Below are 25,241 nucleotides of genomic sequence, written 5' to 3'. Positions count from 1 at the left end.
TATATTGATTTATATCGATTATTATTATACTAATTATATATTGATTATTGTTAAACTATGTAGCTAAAGATAATATACAACATTGTGTTTTATTGTTTATTAAAATGATATTTAAAAATTAACTCTGATTTTATTTATTTGCCTAATTTAATTGAATATTTGAGTTTTGACACTACTGCATGGTATACTTACTACAAGGACTTTTATATTTTTGTTAAGTTCCAAAATCCTTGAATTTTAGTTTGGCTTAAGCGTTCAATAACCTCTTTGTACCGTAGTAGCAGTCATTCTGCAATATAACTTAATCTTCACACAAACTACACCCTGGGGTTTGCGTGGAAATGACTGAGCTATCCCATGTCCAGGGGCGGCGTAACGTTAAATGAAAGTACCGCGCAGCCCCGCGCTTCCTCGCACGGAAGTCGGAGGCTGCCAGTATCCCGCGAACCGTGCTGTCGGCCTCACACGTACGATACACGCTCCAACTAGCCGCCGTTATTTCAAAGTAAATATACCACAATTAGTCAATCAACAGTGCTCGTTTTATCTCTCGATATCTGCTGCTTAAATGAACCGGTGTTTAAAATTACCACGGAGGCAGAAGCGGAAAGGGCGGGACGCTTTGTCCGGACGTACTACGCCCGTAGCGGTGGCTGTAGCGCGCAGCATCCCTCCCGGTCTAACTTAACTTACACGTATAAAACTACGAGTCGATATCCCGCGCTCTACTTTATTCTGAAAAACTTCATCACGACCCTTCTTTTAATTTTTCATTAATTATATTTCACAGTATACGGTGACTATTTTACACAGGCTTATATAAAATTGCCCTAATTCGCACAAACACTGGAATATATATTACTTATACTAGCGTACGTAATACAAGGAAGCGATATGTAACCAACATTCTCTTATAGGTATCAATTTAAAACGCGTAACATTGTGAACGAGTTTGAAGTGTTTTTGCTTCGAAAATCTGATATACAAAAATGTAGCATCATTTTACTGCTACGCTTCCTGTTTGACAGGAAATAGCTACGCGCTACAATTCCATTGTAGAGGGTGGTGAATATTATATTGTACTTAGAAGACATCCCTGAATCAACATCTATATAGAGTTGGGACAGTATCTTTTGCTATGTCTCGTCTATATTTCCAAATATGAAACCGCGTTTTCATCGTAATCGTTGGCATACAGATCACATCTGTTTATCATGAATGCTATGCTTATTGGCAAAATTATATTTTGCTGTATTTGCTATATATAAATACATTTCTAATATAGCAAATCAAGAAGAATAATTTATTAACAAAATTAAATTAAATATAATAGCTATAATTTATGATGTCAAGACTTCATCACGTTCTAATAGATAATACACTTCCATACGTAATTATTAAATGCTTCATGTAATCAAACTTAACAAAAAGTACAGCGTAAGATTTAGTTTATTATAAAAGTCGGCATCACAAATAGTTTCGTGTCAACAAGTCACGAAAGTGCTACTGTTTTTTAAGATTGTATCATATAAGATTGGTATAATACATTCTCAGCGCGTATCACTTTCCCAGCGCACGCGCATCCTGGACATCTGCAATCAGTGAACGTTTATTACCTAAAGTAACTTTTACTCTTACAAAGTAATCTGTTTATATTCTGACCACCGTTAATGACTTCAACAAGAGTTTTTGTTTTAGTACATTTCCGATATTAATCACGGGTGTTATCGGGTGTGGTTAGTGTTATCTTTCCTTAAATAATTCTAATTCTAATAAATTCGGTGTCCTTAATATTCTATCATCCTCGTATATCTACTTGTTTTATTAATAAAAACAACCCTCAATTCATAAATTGTTGTTTTCGAATTTAATCATATTGCAACAGTGCAGACATATTTGTCTAGAACATTCAGTGCAATCTTCTGTATCAACTTAGAAATGTTCATATTAAAAAAATAATTGGTATGCTGTAAGTTCACATCTTGGGGTCGTTCGAGGTCAGTGAAGAACGTTTTAAATTTTTTGCCTAAGTAATAAACGTATCGTGTTTAAAGTTAATGATACCAATGTTTAAAGATACATACGTCATTCTATAGTATATATTTTTTTTGTTGGTACAAAATGTTTAACAGAAACATTGAAATTTCCTTAAAAGATGTTGACTTCTTTGAATCGTACGAAATTAGAACGATGTTATCTTGATTCGCATATGACGTGATAACGTACTTTATCATAGAATTATTTACTTTATACGATTTTAATTAAGACACTTTCATGATAAGAAAATTACAAATATATATATATGTGTTTATTTGTACGTTTACAATACTTACCTCAAATTTTTACATTTGTTGTGGCAGAAGTCAAAAGAGAAGTTAAGCTTGTTTTCCTGTCAGTATAGCAAATATGATGCTCACATATTGCAAATCTTCCATTTAATTTAAAATAAATATTGACGCTAAATCTAGAGGCTACGTTGGTATTAAATTTTCGCTCTGGTCTAGATAATTTATACCAAACATTTCCACATTTTAAAACAGCTACAATGATGTCTTTGAATGGCAGCGTGTAAGAAACGCTAAACATCGACGCGGACAAATAAAAATGAAAAGCTAGGGAATAATATCTAGCGTAAACAGGTCTTTATTACAAGGCCGGTGTAAGTGGTAGCTTCATTATAAGCTATTCACCCTTTATTATAGTCCTTTTGTGGGTTTCCTCGCTTTGTGTGAAACTGGGTTGCAATAAATTAACCGTCGGTTGAACTAAAAAATTCATTTGCAAACTAATAAAAGCCATTTCAATTTATTAAAATATTTCAACGTAATTAAATTTAATAGTCTTAATTAGCGATTTATGTCCAATCAACTGCTGAAATGTGCTATTTTGATTAAGATACTTTAACACTTAAAATTGCGATAAATGGCTAGATTTTGTGAGCTTAACACTATTTAAACGAAAGAAGCTAATATTAAAACTACGTCTAGTATTTTGAAAGTGTTGACAAAATGATAATGATAATGTTACACAAGACAAATATTGGGTTCAGCATAAACAATACAAAATACAAATAAGTATACATATTGTTAAGTAACATCACTTATAAATAATGACCTGGTTCTGTAAATTGACTTATTTGTAATGGTAAATCGTGTTTCTATATCCAAACCCTCTATATAAAATAATTACAAAAGTTTCAATAAGGGCGTTAGTTACCAAAACCTGATATCTTAAATGTTTGTACCTTCTTATACGGCTTTAACTTTGTACTAATACTAGGTACCCACAAAACAAAAGGGCCTCAGGTAAAACAGTCCAATACTGATTATTAAAGTTAATCATAACTAGATTAATAAAATTGTATTAATAATGCTGTTTTGTTCTTCTGTAAAATTGTACACACTCCTTGAATTATCACGCCTGTCTTAAAATAGTTTATTGAAGTATATTTCAGAGAAACCCCTCTACCATAAATAAACATTAGCTATGGGACCACACACACTCGCGACCTTTCATAAATATTTACCTTACACTCTTTGGTAGCGTCCTGAAAGTTTGATTACACGAAGCTAATTAACTCCACGACAGAGAATTAGTATGGACTCCTTATTTCTCAGTTGAATGTTGTTAGTAAATTCAATTTAAGTAGTGTATATATTACTTGTTATTTTTTATTATTGACTGTGCTGACTTCGGACAGCTAGAGGTGGAAATAAATATAACCTATATCAGGATAGACGAAAAATAAAAAAAGTCAAGTCATTCTAAAAGTAAAGAAATTTTTCCAAAAAGTAAAATAATTTAAAAAAAAAGTCAAATCATTTTTTAAATGATATATATCCATGAGTTCATCATTTATAATTAATCTATAAACATATTAGGCACCATAGTGTAGGTACGTGCACAAAAGTCAACTGAGATGGATGATAATTCGTTATTATTCATGAATTACTTTTTTTCATCTCTTTAAATCATAGTAGATTTAAATCTAAATGCTTTGATGGGAACGAATTTTCGCTTACATGTTAAGTAGATCAGTCAGGCCAGATCGTTTGAACGAGTATGATGAGAGGTCTCGAGACACTTCACATTTAACTTGCCTTTTCAAGCCTTTGCTTAAGTTATGAATTTTATAACTTATACTTTTATGAAGATAGTTTTTCGAACATGACATAGATTGAATAGGAAAAGTATAACATCTAAAAGATTACTATAACTATTAGAAATTGTTTACAACTAAAGTTTACAATGCTCAATAGTCTTATCTCCTATCTTTTGGTAATTCGTAGTAGTTGACATAATATTACCGTATTTTTTACTGACTTTATAATATAATAATGCAATTATCGAAAAAAACCTACCTACTGTACTCTATGCTCGTGACGCAGATTTATTGAGGGGTAAAAAAATCATTGTAGTACATTCAAAACCGGAGGACGAAATCCGAGAAAATTACTAGTGTGGAGAAATGCGCGGTTCGTTACTGTTACGTAAATTCTGTAAAATTTATAAGTGTAAGCGGTAGTATTTCGTAATTAATTATGGTTATTACCTGTAAACATTACATATAAATGAATTATTTTTAACTAAAGTCACACCTTCAAATGTTTAACGACTTGTTAATTAATGTTTTTATTTAAACTTAATTACTTAAAAGGGTAGGTGTAATTTCCGTGATGTCATTCATTAGTCCGTTTTCCCCACGATAAAGCATTTCCCACAGGAAATATGATTAACGAAAATTTAATTCCCCCAAAATTATAACGGACACTAATTGATATTTTTATGTTGTGTTGAAAATTAGTTACTTCTAATAATGTATATTTATTCCTTAGATATTTGTTTATATATCTCGCTTCACTATCGTCCATACTTAGATTTAGTAGATTATGGAAGAGAAAGCCTCAACAACCTCAACCTCATATTATAAATGCCACAAATTAAGGGTAAACTTTTGAATTGGTAGGGTTTTGATTTCATTTATCAAATCTAAATTTAATATCAGACTAGCTGTACCCTGCGGATTTATCTGCGTTAATTTATTCGTAGATTAAGACATAATATTTAAATTTTAACACACCTGAAATTAGCGCGTTAAGTTAACAAACGCATACATAGAACTATATGTCGATACGTATGGCCTACCTTGTAATATTTATTTATATAAGATTAACGAACGTTTAAAAACATTTTTTTTCACATGACATTGCCAGAATCAGAAAGAAATCAGAGCCGGATCCGCTGGCGTAGGAGAACCTTCCCCATTGCACTGGAATGATTTGAGGCCATATCAAATTGTCCTCTTCCTCGCGCCGCTGTTAGCGCATAATTGCTCTTATATCTCAAACATAAGCCACATAATCACTTGACGTGTTGTCGGGAACTGCTTTTGAACAGGATGAATATAATCGTAATAACTAAACGCGACCTATAACTTATTTGCTATGGAGGTACTCCTAATCGTTGGTGACTTGGCTGACAAATTGTAAATAGAGGCTTTGTTTTCTTTTTTTTCACCGACGGACGAGTAAATAATGGAAAAGCGTCGAAAGAAAATCTTATTTTCTTCAATGAAATTTATTTCATTGCATTATCGGTTTATACTTATCACAGACACACAGTAAAGTTATTTATTGATTTGATTGCCTTAAATGTCATAAATGCGAGTACAAAAACCGTTAATATTTTATTTTAAATGTAAGTAACATATCTGGAAATTAAATTCTATATAGTAATAATAAAGGTATATTTAAAATAACAAACACAATCTTGTTAACCGATTTAAATCTTTTTTGAGTCAGTTAGAATCTAGTTGTATCAGAACAGTGGCATGGCTGTTCCTTCAACATTTTGAAACTAAAGAATCCGATCGTTTAACCATATGTGACCTAAGAGACGGGGTCATCGCAATTATGGTATTTTGTTTAGTCCATTATAGGCTATCCTTTACTTTACGTACGTTACGTTTTTGAAGTTGCTTTAAAAACATAAAGCATTATGCTGCTGAATACACCCAAGAAGTTGGGTTTTATCACATTAGATTTATGTTTGATTATTTTGTAATTAAACGGATAGCTGTATAATATGTAAAATTATGCAATGATTATACATATACATATACATCCAGTTACATCATTATAATTATGAGTAATATTAACTATAGTAGTTTTCACTTAGTTTACCGACATCTTCGCATGTTATATTCTCTTACGATAAATAATATTAATGTTCCTGAATTTCCTTTAAGTTCTCTTAAGATTGTAATAACCATACTCAGAGACGTCTATTAACTAATAATGCCTGAACAAACGAAAAAGGATTATTTTTCCTTTAAATTGGATTGAGGAAGGTAATTACGCCTGGAGTAATTGTTTTAATATATCAACTTGTTAATAATAACAATAAAATTAATATACAGCTATATAAGTTATAAATATAAACTACATACTACATCTTTAGTCTCGCCTCGTGCAGTCAGCACGCAGTAAAGTAGTTTCGCTAAGCAATTCGCCATATTAATATCTCCGTAATTTTCGTGTCCCATTTCCCAAATTTTTCACGAGCGTAATTTAGGTCTCTTCAGAAGTTATCTCATCTGATGAATATTTCAGCTTTAATTAATTTTGTTAACATAGTTTTAAACGTTGTTGTAAAAAATCAAAATTAAATCGTGCATGTGTTTACATTTACATTAAAATTAGATTTTTCTAATAATATTTTGGGACATCTCTGTCTGTAGAAAATATATTTATTACAACAATTATGTTAATTTAAATTGTTTCTAATTTAAAATATTAACTAAAAATCATAACTGTGCATTATGCAATCTTATAGATTAAGTAATTCCTTAGCTAGTATAATCGATATGTTGTACTCATTGATTAATTCAATCATTTACTCTCCATTAAACGCTTATTAATCTAATTTGACAGTATTACAGTACTTATTTGATTAGATATTAGTTCTAACTTTAATGAAATAGGAAACCGGAAATTACGAGCTGTAAGAGAGGCGTATACGGGTACAAGCAAATATAAAAGCCGCGATCTGCGACAGACTTGATGAGCGGAACACACTTCAGTTGTCTCTGTTTACATTTACCGCTTTTGATAGTTAATTCAGTTCAAAGAAAGACAAATAATGTATAAGTCAAGATTGTTCCAATACCCGTATGATCATGGCCATATAGTCTATAAAGCACAAGGAAAATAGCGACTGTAATTAAAAATATAACCTAGTAACTGCCTCTGAATTGATAGTTAAATACTAGTACTATCTAATAGTCATAAAAATATTTTAAATGCTACTAATAATATTATATTTACGGTGACAAAATACATTGCGGAATAACAAAAAAATTCAACATCAACAACCCTAATTTACGAATTGTATTCGCAAAATATAAATTCTGAATTCCACTCGGTCATAGTTCATTACTTCATTAGAAAACTACTCCACCAGTCACGGTAATTTGTTACAGACTCCAATGGCACGAATTCGGGTTTGCGGTTTCCTCTGGGATACGTGCCTGCATTAGGTAATGTAATGTATGGTACTCCTGGATTTCTATTTTATGGTATTTTGTTAGACGATTTAGGAAAACTAAAATACTCAAAGAGAAATGGGGAAGGCAAATTAGTGCATCTGTTTATTTTATCTTATTCGTGAGCATATTTTGGCAGTAAATATAATCTTACATTCGAAGTAAATCAGCATATGAATAAAGGTACAATTTATTTTTTATTGGTTAACACCTCCATCGACAAACCAATGTCTAACGCGATAATGTATTTATGGTCATGCATTAATAATTTGATGAACATACCAAACCCTTCGTGGTCCGTCAAATAAATAATGATTGAAGGGGTGCAGGACATTGTCCTTCCGTGCTGATGGGCACTGTCTATTACTCGGCATTAAAATGTCTAGAATTGGAAAATGGAACCATTTAACTTTAACTACTATAACTACTTTACTTTATTAACATTTAAAAATACCTATCTGCCTCCAGGTAGAAGAAGAAGAAGTAGGTTTCGAGAGATAACGCGAACTAATTTCATTCCTTAGTTGCCTGTTACACGACGAATTTTTTACGATATTCATCGTGTCTAGATAGTCCCTCCCTCTTCAGTCAAGATTAATCTAGATTTAACCCTCCGGTAAGCGGAGGTTAGAGGTATACAAAAGTTGCCAAAGTGTCTCCAATAAAGTTATCTGCGATGGACAGCAACTCGGTGTCGCCGATGCCAGAATTAGCACCAATTGCGGAGTTCGACAAGTCGCCTCCTTCGCCTCCAAACGAAGAGGTGCCGATGGACGACCTCCCGCCACCCCCCTCCACCATCTCACACCCTGAAGCAAACCACAACCACGTCAAGAAGTAAGTAAAATATATTGACTATTACAGAATTTGTTTAGAAAAGTTATTTCAGTGAGGCTTATATATTTCTATTAAAGTATATAATACGCAAAGTAGATCTTTCTTAAGACTTGAGTGATACCTAATACCGTCCCCGACATCATTCCTAAATCACTGAATCGATTCAAAACAGAGGCTAACAAGGCATGTACCAATGATGATTATTACTTATATCAATATCAATTTACCTATAATTAATATTAATTTATTAAAAAAAATAACAGAACCCCAATTAAGAAAATAGAGAACTTAGATTAGAGAACTTTGTTCCGCCCCTATGGCTTATTAGTTTTAGCACATGGGATATAAGACTGAAATGCCTTCGGAGGTTCGATGTTTCGCGATTACAAACATGTTTCGGGGTTTGGTAAGCTCATGCTAATAAACTATTTACCTCAAAGAATCAATACAATAAACACACAAGGGTAATTACTCCATATCCTATACCAAGAGAACAAGACTTTGAACAAAATTACTGTCATCTAACATTTCACTCACAAACCTAATAAATTGATTTCATTGATCGAGTTTCATTATTAAACAACAGATGGCGCGTAAAGCAATAAACTATATACTGAAAGATATGTAGGAAATATATTGTTACATTTTAGTTTTACATTAATTTAATTATTAAACATATATTAACCCATGTTTATTATATAATAATATAGATTATATTTTATAATATTTTTATGAGATTGCAATTATTTTTTATTAGGCGTCAGACTTGTTTTATTAGTTGAAGTAGGGCGCACATCGCGTCGAAGCCGAAACGAAATCTCCGAGTTGTGAGTTGACATGATAGTGGCGGGAAACGTACTCATGTGATCGGTTGTCGGCAATTTCTTTATGAACTTTTACTTTTCGAACGCTAGTGATTTGTGAAGTTACAAATTTAACTTAAGTTACGTGGTTAAATACGAAATAAACTTTAAAATGGCTAGAAAAAATATACCGTAAGTATTTTTTGTTTAATTACCTAGTGTACAATCACGGAATAGTATTGTTTTATGGTGTTAGCTGTTCACATACACAGGCATTTCGAACTTAGAAATAGAATTGTGAGAGTTACTTATGTTTTCAATAACAAATATAAATGTATATATAAATGACAGTTAAAGTGAACTTTTACCGACTACCTTAAGCCTTCCTTTCGAAATAAAGGGCAATCGTGTATTAAAATATAAATTTATTTTTTAAAAAGCCTCTACGTCTAAAATCGTATTTATTTAATATTTAACTTATATTTAGTAGCTGTTCTTAAATAAAACGCTTTATAGGTCAATTGTACGTACATCGACTACATTGCAGAAATAATTACCTAACTAGGTATGCACTTAAAATTCCTAATTTATTTGCAAAGTATCGTGTTATGCCAAGAACTTATAAATTAGTAATTTATCAATGACAAATTAGTCAATTGGCAAGCTAATGCGGGTCCATTCGACCTCCAAGTTGTATTAAATCTAGTAATGCAGTGGGAGCGTTGGGAGCACAGGAAATGGGATGAAATTGATGCCGTTTATTGAATATAACAGCCGACCCTGCTGTTACATACCAAGCGACAGAGTTAATTAGCCGTTATTTAATCTAATAAGAACATAATTACGCTTTTTGTCGTGACGATTCGATTTCGAATCGATATATTACTGAAGAATATTTTTTTTGAGTAATCCTTTGTATTTTTCTGTCAAATTAGGTCTACCGTGATGAAAAGCAACATACGAATTGTTTGGTTGACAGATTGATAGTTTTATTAGCCTATCTCGATGTTTTTATAATCACTTTAGATCTTTTAATTTTCTTAACATTGTGTAATTTAAAGACGACTTAAAGCAATTCAATCTTATTTAAAATTGTTACCTTTCACAATTTACAGATAATTTTGGTTTTCTTATATAGAACAACTATGTTCTACTACTATACTGTACTATGAGTACTAACTCAGTACAAACAACTAACTAACAGTATTCTAATATAGTTTTTATTTTTAAAAAATTCCGTTCCGATACGACATGTAAGCGACGTAATTTCAATTTTTACGAAAATATAATCAAATAAAACACGACATGTGTAAGGTCTCATTAATTTTAAAGAGTTCAGTTAAAAATAGCATAATAAAGGTTTGTTTAGTATGGTGCTTGTGGTATATATGCATACCACGTACTAAATAAACCATTTATTCACTTTAGAATCAAGTTTCAAGACAATCGTCTATTACTAGCTGGGCCTTGATTCAATTTGCTACAGGACAATGCCAATGTAGCTATATGTCTAATGTAAACACATACATTACCTGATACGTGGGTACAGACTTTAATCTATAATTAGAAAAGGAGAAAATATAAATTGTCGTTCTGAAAATTATATTTATATTCTAATAGTGCGAGGCTTCCAATAAATAACAGGTAGAATAAATATAGTAATAGCGAATTTTCATCGTGGAAAAACCATGAAAAGCCTTTGGCTTCCGTAAAAAAGACATCAAAATCGATAACGCATTAATGGTTGATGGATGCGAACTAAACTCGTGATTAAAGTACCCAATAAACGTGTGGAATGTTTGGTGTATGATGAACGCAATATGTACTTGGTATCTTGGTGATTAGTATTTAGTCATACAGAGCAGCCATCATCATTTGGAAAATCTTCTTTCACATTGAAAATGTCAATGACCCGCGAGGATAACAATCGTAGGCACTTTATTACCAACTTTCCACGATTAACAGCTGTAATTTTATTTCTTACTTTCACTATAAATACCTTAATAACGAGATATAACTTTATTGCGTACTAATAATGTTGACTTCCTTACTTAAGATTGCAACTTGTTCGTCAACGAAAGGAACTTCTCAAGGCTTGATCTTTGATTGATACTATACCCAGTCAATAGCTACGTTGTTATGTATTAAATTTAATAGGATAGGATATATAATAAAAAATTGGTCACAATTAAAATATATAATAAAAAAACGTATATTCGTAATTTAAATATACTTTTTTAGTTTGTTACTTCGTAACATGTTGAATTATAGTACAGATTCTGTGAATGTAGACATACAAAAGTTATTATTTTAAAGTGATATAGGCTTTATTTAATTAAATAAAGACAGCTAGTGTACGAATATTCTAGGCTGGTTTCAAGTTGACTTAGCAGAACATTCAGGTGATAGATGATAAAAAGTTGTATTATAACAGAATATCTTAACTATCATATATTTATCTCTTTGAAATATAATATGGAAACATTTATCTTGCGAAGCTGGAGCGACACATAATATGTTAAAATTAGTTTGTCTCTGTCACGCCATGTTTACTCAATGAAGTGTAAGTGCCCGATAAAACAAACGAGGCTAAGATAGAAGAAGCTAATTACTGCTCATTAGGAAGTTTTTGTTATTTAATTTACAAAATATATGTAAATATGGCATAGATAGACCAGATAGAAGAAACAGCAGGTGGTTCATGGCAGAGAGTGGCAAAGTGCAGACAGAAATGGTGGTACTTAAACAGGCTACACAGCCATGTGCATGCTGAGGCAATCCATCTTCTTGACACGACAGGAATAAGACGCCTAAAGAGAACTAAACCTTTTGAGTTAATAAACCTAGTGTAATGAATATAAGTGCAAGTGCGGTATCTCGGACACACGAACATAGTGTCAAAACATTACAGAACACTAAGACTGTTAATGAACATTACCTTAGTTTAATTCAATAGTTTTGTAGAAAATTAAGTCAACATAATATTACTTATTAGCCATAATTATTGTAGGATTTTAATTGATGTAAAGTCGCATTCTTTCTGTGAACTTTATTGCAATAAAAAAAAACTTGGAGAAGGCCTTTGCCAAAAAGGGACACAAGTGGGAGTAATTAATGTGTTTAAACGTTAAGTATTTAATATTATATAATATAAATAAATATCGACCACAATAGCTTTAATCACCAACGATATTTATCAGCTCAAAAGAAAGCAATTATATTTTATCTAAATATCGATACAGGCATCTCTAAAAATACAATTGAATTATGGATGAAAAAAACCAATTCCATTTGGAAAACTCTCAGGCCGTTCAATAAAACGTGGAACCATATTTTATACGTAACTCACGAACTTGAAGTGAGGTAGAGTAATAAAGTCTTAACATAATCAACAGACCGCGTCAAGCGCCCAATTACGATCTATCGGTTGTGACAGTGCTCCAGTTTCAATGATTTATGCTTCACAACATGGGCTAGATTGTTTTTACCTCGACTTCACAGCACCTAGTAAGGTTTTTCGTTGTCGGTTGAGATTTCTAAACGTATCAGATATCTAATCGAAAATCCCTCAAACCATCTTTACTTCTGGATAGCATTTGATATTATAAATTAATTATTTGATATTATAAATTAATTGTTATGATATTATAAATCTCAAACCTGGGGTTGTGTGATTATTTCCCGGGTCCACCAATTGAGTTTTCAATTAATGATCGTTTTCAACGCCTTATAGTAAATATTCGAATATATAGCGCGAAAACCTTTTTAGATCCAGAAATTAAAGACGTCCTCTAGGAAGTTGCTCAACTTGGTGCCTATAAAAGAGGACCATTGAAATAGACGCAGACGTGTATGCTACGTATTCTGTCTTTATCTTCCCAAGGTAAAAAATACCATTTCACATAACTTTTGGAAAGTCTGATCTTAGTTATGGTGATGATAAAGATTCCTAAACTTTGCCAATTGCTCAGTCCCATCCCGTAATTTGCATAAATTGATTGCACACTGTGTGATACACGTTATAAAATAGTGTTACCGCGAGGTGCGCAAGCGCACCGATCCAGTCGAGCGCCCAACCGACAAACTGTCACACGTTTAATTAAAACATCCTGGACCAAAATGAAGCAAATTTAACATAAAAATAATCCTAAGTGATTATAGTAGCTGGAGTACTGCACTGTGTCGTGTGGTTTTGCATGTTCGGAAGTGTGATACTCAACAATGCGTCAGAGGTATCAAGTGAAACAGAGGCCGTATGTATTTTTAGACTTTTATCGTTGATATTAGTTTCATTAGCTTATCAGAACTTACACTATTACTTTTAATCTCGACACTGATGGTTCACTTATAAATTGTGTAACACCATGCGTCGGATAGCTTTGTTCCTAGGCGGCAACGGCAAAAGTTGTAATTAAACCAATTCTTCGAGTTCTTTTAAATTACGTACAATAACATTTTTATAACCGTTTAACATTATATCAATCGACTCGATTTTATCTTTTGTATTCATCATTTTCCATCACATTTTTCTATATTCTGGAGACGAAACATGCATTTAAGAGTCTTCAAGCGTAAAACGCAGATAAATGACATCACTTTCCAAGGTCAGCCCTCTGTGGCATACTAAAAGGGATCGTCATTTGTTTAATTGTCCACTGGGTATTGTAAATAAACAATAGTGATATTCTGCCTTAATTAGACTTGGAAATTAATATCTAGTATCCTAATATCTAATATGCAAGTATCGCATTTATCATCAGTACATTATATGTTGCGTTTTATAATTATTGTTAGCCTTTCCTGATTTACCGAATGCTATCTTATTTCATTGGAAAAAAATTGTGAAGTCAAAAATACAAGCGATATTTCTGACTGACTACTGCTTAAAGAGGTCGATAATATTGTTGTTAGTTGACGCGTACTACACTTAAATGGAATTTATTTAACTACAAATTAACGCGAATTTATTACAATATTTTTGTAAATTGAAAATAAAATTTGAGTTTTGTCTACGTAACTCAATAATAATTGCGAAAATTCAAGGTTTAAATATATTTCAATTAACTGTGGCGTGTCAAATGAGCGAACTAAATTGTTCAGCTTGTGTCGTGTTTAGAAACATGAAACATTGTTTGGCGGAAAACTTCATTGGCTGCGAAAACAACAATTAATGTTATGTTTCGAAACTTGTTCAGTTAACGGAACACATACGAATATATATAGGAATTAAATGGTATTGATAATAATTGATAAAATAAATGTTGTTTTTAACCTATTAATTTATACCTAATGCTAAAAATACAGACATAACAAACATAATATGGGTTCATTTAAATGGCGATTAAAACGCCGCTTTAATCTCCTGGACAGGTGATCCCTCCAATAGCCCACATCTCACTTAACATCAGGTGGTATTTTCGCCAAACGCCTGTCCAGTTCTGTATTGAATAAAAAAAGCACATCAGTCCAAACACAATTGTGTATGCTTAATAATTATTTTTTTAATCATAGAAATATATTGGTTCATATTAAACATAATATAGCATATATCATACAGGTGATATGTTAACACGATGGTACACATATTGGGATTGTATTATGAAATACATCATTAAGTCTGTATTAATTAAAAATTGAATACAAAGTAAATCTGATAAACAACTTTTTAAATTTTATAATTTGTTACATTATTTACGATATGCATTAATTAAAGTCACAAGTAAATATCGTATACAATAAATATTATTATTATTAATCCTTTATTGCTGACACCCAGTTTCTATAAACTTTTGTTTTAGCTACAAAATCTAATTTAATCTGATACAATTAGATGTGCCGGTTTTGGTGATCAACGTGTTTATTATTTCAACTTTTAGCTCTTCTTGTCCAAGTTTTGCCTCCTATTCTCTTTATATCTTCTGCCCATCTCTTGCTGTGTCTTCCTCTTTTCCTTTTTCCATGTCGTGGTTTCCATTCTGTAATAAATGTTGTCCAAACAATCAATATTAGACATCACAAAATAAGTTTAAAATTATTACTAAACATGCCTATAACGGTAAAATTAGCCGGTGCTCTAGGCTTTTCTGTTGTGAAGTCGTTGAAAAATGGTCGCATATTTACATAAAGTGGCCTTAATTGATGCGCGCGACGATCTAGTTCATCAAATCACTACTCGGCTGTTCACCTTATGTGCGTTGCAAAAATTATGTATAATTTTCTATAGACCACGTAAAAAATAGCACATTTTCATTACAGTACTACATAATTTTTTTGGTTATCATCTGATGTGAGATGATTTACAGATACACGAACATTTTCGCATTCACGCGTGCATACGTTTGTACCTACTGGTAATTTTGGACATATTTGTTTCGGTTGTAGTTCTTGTTTTGTAATTGTGAAATTTTTCTTCTTTTTTGTACATCGAAAGAAAGTTTTATTATCCCAAAACAGAAGAGGCCATTGCTAAGTTTTGGAAAGAAAGAAAGATTTATAATAATTATTACAAATAAGTTTTGAATAAAGGATATGCGATATCAAACCTGAAATAATTCAAACATAAAACTTTTGATCATATAGTATGTAAATAACTTCTAAACATGGCAGAGGTTTGCAATTATAACAACCTTTAAAATGTACCTACTGTATAATAATATCCTTAAGTCCTATCAATCACAGTCTTGATTGAAAATGGGCTCTGTGCAAACTAAATTGATTATATTCGTATCCCTTCTAATATATGTTATCTACGAAGAATGCAAAATGAATGCCACAAGCGATACTTATACAAGGAATGTGTTATTTTAATCACACATATATTGCATATAAATACTGTGGGCTACGACGAACTCATAGTGCGCCGAGAATTGCGCGCTTTCCATGTATCTGATAAAGTTGTTATGTGGAAAGACAAAGACGGTAATGCGCTAGTGCCTATGCCTTAGAGTGACTGATGGTTACGTTAGGATGCGACATCGACCGCCGTTACTATTCGAAAACTCATCCCTCGACACATGACACATATATGAAAATAATTAATGAATTGCATAGATTAACAGACGTTTTACTTGACTACGTTTTAGTGAACTAACAAAAGGTTTGCTTCAGTTCCTACGTATATATTGTTAGAAATAGTAAGCCCTTTTGTTAATTCCTTTTTTTAACCTGAGTGTATGTTTGTATATGCATAGTTACATTATGGTAGCTCATTTTGTTAAATGAATAGTCTACCACCTTCGTAGGGATACACTGTGATTGGAAAATGTTGAATAATATTTTCACCTTAAATATGTAAGCAATTTTGCATAAGAATGCTTGTTTTTATTATGTATATGAATTAATTTTGTTGCGTAAGTAGTAATTTACATTGTGAGCATAAAGTTATTGCGACACAATATTAAGTTTCATACCAGTGAACGAAACAATACATTGTACACCTGAACTAAATTATTCATAATTCGATAGAAATATTTTTAAAACATATTAAAATTTATAATGACTAAGAAGGTTCTTGTGAAAATCAGCATTCCATTCTTGGGAAAATATTTAGTTTTGTATTTAATGGAGGATACCAAGCCGTGAGTATATTTTATATTTTTCTACTAGTTCACCTACGTGGCGTACTAAACGAGTTTGATTCCCGGCCAAATAATCAGGCAGAAGGCTGCCTAGCTGACAGACACAGTAATGTGTTTACGCCCCATTATGAGACAATTTTAATAGAATGAAATTTGTTTTAATTTAAAAGAATATTTTTTTAAGGTATACCAGGATCTGTTTCTATTTTTTTATTTACGTACGTAACCTCTAGTAATACATATTTAAATCGACCGAAAAATTATTTACGAAAGCAACTAGACAGAAATTACAAGGAGGAAGTAGCGGTTTCTATCCGGCGGTAAATATTTAAAAAAATACTATTACCGCGTAATGTAGGGCGTGTTTGCCCAAGGTTTCTGTTGCTCTAAGCTGGAACGTTGTATAATGAGAAGGGCTTCCGAGGACTCCGACCCCACGGAATTGCTAATTACGAAAACAAGTGTAATTATAATCGTTTGACTCTTGGTAGTACGCTTATCTTCCCATTCCTTTAAAGATTCTTACATTTAATTTAAGCGACGACCTATTTATATACTTTTAAAATTAGTTATGAAATTAACTTGAATTAAATTCTGATTTACAATATATTAATTCATACATAGCTTTACCAATTTTCAAAACATCTATTATATTTGCTATTGACTTTCAGTTTAAGCTATAATTTGACAATGCAATACTCAGCGTTCAAGGTGGTCAAGTGGTTAGAAGAATGCAGTTGCCATTCGGTAACTTGAGTTAAGCAATTATTCAAGTTCTTCATTAGCCTAACAATGCTATTGAACGTTAAGATTCGATAGATCTTGAGAAGGGGTATCATTTTATATAGCTTACAAAACTAAACGAAATTTATATTTATATAACGTTTGGTCGGCCAGAGTAAAATTTGGTCGATGTCTGGGGTATTGTAACCTGAGAAAATATCGCAAACAAGTGTTTTTTGGCTTCCTAAAAAAATAGTGTTTCGATGGTAATCAAATTAAATTTTCAAGGAATTAATAAGCACAGTGCTTATGCATGAAGTGATCTTTGAAGTTACTCATTTAATATTACTGTATGATCAATACTGTACTGTACGAGACAAAAGGTCGCTAGAGATTACATGGATATAATCTATCTAGGAGAATAATCTAAGTTAGACTGGGAGTATTGGTATAGTATAGTATAGTTAGCATAGTGAGCGATAATAATGCAGTTGTGTAGTTCGTATCAGGTAATTACCCCCTCGGTCATATTTAACAAACTCTTGTTGCATAGTTTCACCGAGAATTTTCTGCAATTACCAACTTGTCAGCTTCACCCTCCCGAGGGTGAAGTTTTAGTCTATTTTGAATACAGCAGGTATATCGTATGAAATAGTATACGTATTAATGATTGATTTAATAATTTAGACAAAATTTAATCATTAGGTATTTTTTATTATTTTGGAGCTTCAAATCAGTGACCATTTCTGCTAACACATGGCCGTTGACATACTCCTTACTTCGTACTTACTTGCTCTTAAAACCGTTTATGAAGGTTTAAAATACTTTTGTAAATTAAAAAACTGATTTCAGTTTTGTTAAACAAGTCTAGTAAATCCTTACGTTGATACTGTTTTTAAAATTAAATTTAAAAAAAACTTTAAAAATATATATTATTATACCTCCCTTCTAGTTGTCATTAACAATTAATTGCATTATTGATTAGTTTCATAAATCAATGACCGAAATAAATGAATATTTCATAATATTTATTACAGGAGTCATGATTAAGTATCGACTAAATCTTACCGTAAGAGATTTTAAAAAATACTTCTTAATGAATTAACAGTAATAAGGAAAAAATTGCTGTTTGAGTAATCTGCCGAGTTTTATGATCGATTATGCATTGTATAAAATTTATGAGGGTACATAATTAGTGTATGCAATCGATAACATGAAGAATTTAACCTGTTTTGTATGAAGAGAGCGTTCCTCCAAACTCAATTATGTGACCCCTAATTCCCTTATGAGCTATCCAACCGTATTTCGTTCCTGGCAGCACTTTACATAATAGTGGCCGTGGTATGTTCTGTTAACTTGTTCCAATTAAATATCATGTTACTTATGTATATACTTAGTTATATAATATACATACAATAAAATTACAGATACAATATTGTTGCTGGTACAAAAATTCAATCATATAGTTAGTGCAGATGCCTTTAAGAGACTTTGGTAAGAAAAGTTATTAACTGGAAGACATGTAAACGTATTTTCTCGGTATATTTCGACTATATTCAGTTAGTTAGACTAATTAAATATCATGCAAAGTATTTGTTTTAATAGTTCTACTATACTTTTACATAGCTTGATTAGTCACCATAAATTAGTATCATTAGTGAGTTTAAAATCAATTTTGCTTGTTAGTATTTGTCCAAAATAAAGTCTACATGTGTTTAGATATGTGTGTGTGTATGTAGATTTTAAATAACTTTCCTTCTAAAGTATGAGACATGTCACTTGATCTAATTGCCAGCTCATTGAAATCTTCCTTGAATTGCAGTAGGGTCACGGAGGTCAAACTCCAATACTACATCTCCAGTGCAGACTGTTAATTTTATTCACCCTTTGATAGCTTCATTTTGTTGGTTTTAGCGAAAGGTCAAAGTCTTTGAAGGAGGCTTTTGTGGTCTTAGTTAAATTATGTAACGATGAGTCAGCATTAAAGACGTATTTTTAAGTAGGTATGCTTACTTCTTACGTACATGTATTGATGTGAAAGTGAAAGCTTTGTCAGAAAGTTAATGAGAAAATAGGAATAATAATGAGCTTTTTTAGTCTCCATTTTGTTATAATTTAGACGCTTTAATGATATAATGCTGAATTATTATATGTCGTACCTACATATATATGAAAGCAGTCTGGCATCTTTGGACGGAGGAATTAGGAAAAAATGATTTATAATATTTAATATCTAAATAAAAAATCCCTAAAATCTCTTCAAAGGCTTATCCTAGCTATCATTAATAAACCCTATTGTAACTTTAGAAATTTAAAGCCATATTATTCGAATTAAAACAAAAACAATGAACTATGAATAATGTGAAATAACATATATACTTTTAGAATTTTATTGTGAAACAAATTTTAAAAACGTATTAATTGAAAACATGAGATGAAGAGGTAACCTACATTTGGATGAATGTTGCGCCGAGCGTTGGATTAATATCTATTTAATAAAAAACCTGGGAGGCTTTGATCTAGGTCAGTAATTTATAGGTAACTTTAAATATTAGGTTTTTCTGTATTTCGCTTTTTGAATTTTGTTATTTCTATTCATGACTGGTCATGTCTTTAGAAGGTTTTAATTTAGTTAAAAAAAATAGTATGTATGTACTTGTAAAATTTTAAACCTTATATTTTTCAATTCGATATAGTCACGGTCAACTATATTTATTAATTAAAATTTAGTACATCATACATTGTACTTAATCTACTCCATATTTTACAAAATCTTTCATCTAAAATGTATGACAATTAAAGCTAACATAAGTGTTTCAAAAAAGTAATTAAAAATAAAAAATACAGTAATAACATGTAATAAAATAATAAAAAAAATCATCAGAAAAAAAGCGAATTAGGTTCGAGATAGGCACCTAACAATGTTTACTCTAAAACCGATCAGCCCAATACCGAATATATCCAGCTCCGGATAAGCACTATTCAATCCGTTAAAATCGCGAAGAATTCGAAAGAGAGGTGCTTGGACTTGGTTGGTTTTAATAGGAGAAATTTGGAAGATTTTTCTGATTTTAGACCTAGGGAATGAGAAAGGGACAACAGATTTAATATCATGTCTCTGCGCTATATCTGATTATATGTAGAAGAGAGAGATATATATGTAGATTTTATATGTGACTTATCTAGTAGGCTACGACTTTATTTTGGTATAATATTGTAAAATCGTTAATTATATTGTATGGTTCGCCTTCTTATAGTTATTAGCACACAAACAGTTAGCGAGGTGAATTTTTGTGACGGTTTTCTATATCTTCATGAGATTGAATTCATTCCTCATTGAATTTGTAAGACTCCTTTTCATCTTTGTTGCCAGATAAATAAGGAAATAGGATGATAACAAAAGTACAGACTTCGATTTTCCTTTATGGAATCGAACTATCATTTCCTTCGTAAACATGCAAATTATGCCCACCCAAGTCGTTTCGTAATTCGGACATCTGGCGCGAATCGAAAATATGCACGATTTACTTTTGCATATTTCAAATATAAATTCTTAGTTTTTTAGAGTTTACTTGAAATATGTGAAGCGCTGCGACTAGTGGTAGTGCCCGTTGCTTCTGGGTTCCCGCTGAAACAATAATAGTTTCAGATTGCTGGCTGATCGAGACCCCAGCACATTCAAAAGTATTTTAATAGTAAAATATGATTATCTATAGACAAGTGTTATAATTTCTGAAATTAAATTTGAATCAAAACAGTTTCTTTTTAATTCCTACAAACCAACTGTTTAGGTTTGATCGAAAAGCGAGAATTGAATGAAACGAACTGTCAGGTCGCGATCGTAGGACTTACGGGACTTTCTATAAGCATATAAAATTGAAATTTCTCGTCATGTCATCATGGAACCATTCTTGTTATCGTAAATGTAGATTCCTACACGTGTGTTGTACAGTACGCCGTACACACGCATGAATAAGGCATTAAAGTCATTTGTGAACGTGAAGCTACCCTACTGACATGACATACTTCCTGATTCAACACTTCTGTATGAATACATTACGCTGAACGCATTACCTTGTACAATATTCATCTTTATTTGAAGCTAAAATCGGTTTCTACATATCAATGAAATCCAAAATTACCAACGTTGATAGGAATACTCAAGTACTTGGTGTTTACGCCTTCGTAAATTCACATTAATAAATATCTGGATACGGTGTTATTAAAAAAAACATCTTCACGCAAAACCAACATTTACCTGAGTAACGACAGTAGTAATGACCTTATTATTTATGCGTCAAATATAATCAAATATTTGCCATGTAAGTCGTCAGTTTACTGCTCAAATTCTTAGATGCCTGTTATCAGAACAAGGTCACGATAACATATTTATCAGGATACTATGACGGAGTCTGTATTTATATAATACGCGACCTTGCCGTGCCTATTTTGATACCTATAAGATTGATGATAAAGATTGAGGTAAATTTTTAACAAAGGTAAACTTCAACCGTGCTCAGATTGACAGTTACTTTCCATATTAGTAAAACGTACTCACAATCTATGGAATAACATTATTATTTATTTCGCAATCCTACTGATATCATAAATGATATATAACATCATAAAAAATAATTATGTTAAAGATATAGACACGAGATGGGACACATATTAACAAAAAGGTTCAAACATTAACAAAAGGAAAAAATCAATAAAAATTATTCCAGACATTTAACTAAATAATGCCTGTGTAAATTCGGTTGTGTTGTGTGATTATTTGAATATCCGAAAGGATCACAGGAGTTGTAATAGCTTCGAAGGATTCTGATCCTACATAACTGTATATGGTGGCTCTGTTAGCTAGACATATTTTTTAATTAATCTACGTTAAAGCTAACTAACTAGGTAACATTATGTATTCCAGTCTGGTACCTATAATAATAATAAAAGTGTACTGTAAAAAATAGTACTTTCCAATAATTAAAAAAGTAGAATATAATATAATAATAAGCTTAGAATTGTTATATTTTATTTTCTTGGTATAATATCCGAGCTTCCTTCAGTACAGTTCCTCCAGCTTTTCCGAAATATTTCTGTCCATTCCTCCATTCGCTTCCTGCTAACGCTTCTATGATATCTGTAAAACCCTTTAAATATAAGAAAATAATATTTACACTTTAATATTACAATGCATATAAACATTTTCCATAGTACATTTTGCTTTCAAACATGAATAGCGCTCTCAGTAAAGGGATAAATTCCAGCGCAAGTTTTGATGTTTCATTTTATGAGAGAACATTCCTGAAATTTGTGACATAATAGAAGCGTATATGTCCATTTGGTACAATTTAGTTCATATATTTTTCTTTTAGACATAAAATATATTCATGAACTCTCGAGTATTGACTTTTAACATTGTCTATGCTTTTAAAAATATATATACTTTTTTGATATTTTATATACCAGTAGCGCTACAACTTTGTACTTCTGGCCTTACATTTCTGTATCTGTTTCGTGATAGAAAGTCCATAGGTGAACGCGCCGGTGATCGAATCTAAGACCTCAGGGAAGAAGTCGCCACAGTGCTCTGATGACTGATGTTTTATCTAGTAGTTATAACTATATAGTTGATAGACGAACAAACTAAAAGTGATGAAGAAACAGATCTCGCTAGCTGGCTCTTTGGCAGTTAACAGAGTCTTCAGGTTCTTAATAATAGTCTTTGTATGTATGTTTCCCTAAGGTCATTTAAGAAACCGTAATAATTCTTCAATATATAAGGTATGATTCGGTGAAGTCGAGCTGATAATAACTATCTACTCTGATAATAAGAAATGTCGTTTATGTATTATATAACTAAATAATTTATTATAGCTTAAAATTACACAATCGGAAATAACTTGTCATCTCATTCTACGATCTTGTGTTTGTATATTGCAACCTGTAAGGTGATTGAGACATCAAAATTGACTTGCTGTCAGTGAAATCGACGGATAAATGTATTACCGTTAGTGGTCAGTGGGTCACTTTTTACCTTATATTGGGTACTATCCAATAGTCGTTTTGCATGCGGTGCGTGTACTGTTCGTAGTTCTCTATTCATTGTTTAGGTGTATGTTTTACTCGTAGGCTGACATTTATTTTTTTAGTATTTTGATATGAAGCATTCTAATTGTAAAAGAACTATTCAAAAGCTCAATTAATTTTGATAAACTCAAAAGCTACTGTACCAATATTTCCATATTGGTACATTGGTAGCTTTTGAGTTTATCAAAAATATACAAAAATTCAATTCGTTCACAAACTTAAAGATCTTGAATAGGATAAAGGAATAGGTAGAAATACTCCACTTACACTTACGAACAACTAAATTAGAAACCTTTCTACCTTTTTGTCAGAATTACAAATAGTTTTTTAATAATAGGAAGGGAACGGCTGTCATGAACGATCCGCCGCAATTATGACTCGTATGTGGTATGTAACGTTAACGTGAAAAAAAATAATTTTAATACTTTTGTAATATTTTAGCAATTACTGTATCTCGGTGGCTCAGGACCCAAAATATATATATGCTGGAGGTAGATTCGATACCCGGTGAACCAATAAAATAACCAGCCGTTAACAGCACAAAATACAACATTTTTCTCCACGTAATCTAAATTTTAATAAATTTCAACTATATTATCTTAATAATATATTAAAGATTTAAATTCAAACCGAAATACATTCTACGACTGTCACTTATCATTATCGTTTAATTGGCAATCATTTGCAAGCGCCACAATTTTCCACCAATTTTGAGTGGCAATTATCGGAGGACATTGATTTAAGGGCTTATTAATTATGGCATTGGCCATAAATTTTCAAAAGTAATTTAACTTTGACAGTAACTGGCAAGAAAAATATCATACACGAGTTTCCCATACAAAAGTATTTTCTTCACTAATATTAATTTATATGATTATTATTTAGCTCTGAATTATGAGCGATGTCATTTATAAGTTATCATTTTAGACATAGTCTGTGGCGAATTTGTTCATTTCATAAAATATCTTTAAAAACATTTCCATTTAAAAGCCGGAGAGTTTCTTGCTAGTTCTCGTCCATTCTACGCCCTTGAGAACTGGCTATAAGTGTACAATATTAATAAACAAAGTCATTTTATTTCTTGATTGGTTCTATTGTTTGATGAATCCAACCAAATCCACCAACAAACCAAACGAACCAATATTTTCATGAAATTATGAATTCTAAAATATAACACAGAATCTTTGAAAATGCGTCAGTTGTGTTATCTATGCATCAGTAACGATAAAAAATTCTGACTCTAAAATGTTTCCACAACAATACAATGCAGTATCTGGTTTGTGTAATACTCTAAAGCGTTATATAAATATAATTTTGTAGATATCGTATCGTATACTTACAAGTTTCATCCATATGAACTATTCGACCTTTGGATAATTGGAGATTAATAGTTTCTCACGTTCATTGTGGGTTTTTGTTGATCGTTGGCCATAATGTACTTACATTATGTAGTGTGGAGATAACATTCGAATTGAAATGCTTATTCTGCAGTAACTTTTATTGCTTTGAATATGTGTCATGTTATACATTAAAATCGTTTTCCACAAACATACATTTAGAAGAGCATTATTCTGTGTATGTTGCCTTTAAATTCCTCCTTTATCTATACAAACTACACTGTTTGTTATAACTATCATTCAAAAACAAAATTTAAATTGAAAAATTATAAAT

At 31.5% G+C, this 25,241-nt stretch overlaps 1 protein-coding gene across 9 annotated transcripts in view; it reads left to right on the top strand.

The window, feature by feature from the left end:
• Positions 1-447: 447 nt before the first annotated feature.
• LOC123719615 (plasma membrane ascorbate-dependent reductase CYBRD1-like) overlaps positions 448-25,241 on the top strand; it is a 37,771-nt gene continuing 12,977 nt past the window's right edge. The window contains exons 1-2 of one of the 9 annotated variants that reach the window (XM_045676197.1): positions 448-505; positions 8,068-8,380. In XM_045676197.1, coding sequence (XP_045532153.1) covers positions 8,220-8,380 — 161 coding nt within the window. In that variant the 5' untranslated portion in view covers positions 448-505; positions 8,068-8,219. Of the gene's footprint in view, positions 506-8,048; positions 8,381-9,184; positions 9,376-13,240; positions 13,437-16,597; positions 16,761-25,241 lie in introns of those variants that run through there. The other 8 variants (XM_045676198.1, XM_045676200.1, XM_045676201.1 and 5 more) reach the window with 8 other exon arrangements.

Source organism: Pieris brassicae, chromosome 2, assembly GCF_905147105.1.
Source record: "Pieris brassicae chromosome 2, ilPieBrab1.1, whole genome shotgun sequence".
Classification (NCBI taxonomy): Eukaryota; Metazoa; Arthropoda; class Insecta; order Lepidoptera; family Pieridae; genus Pieris; species Pieris brassicae.
The sequence above is the reverse complement of the archived record's forward strand: the minus strand, read 5'-3'. Positions and strand labels throughout refer to the sequence as shown.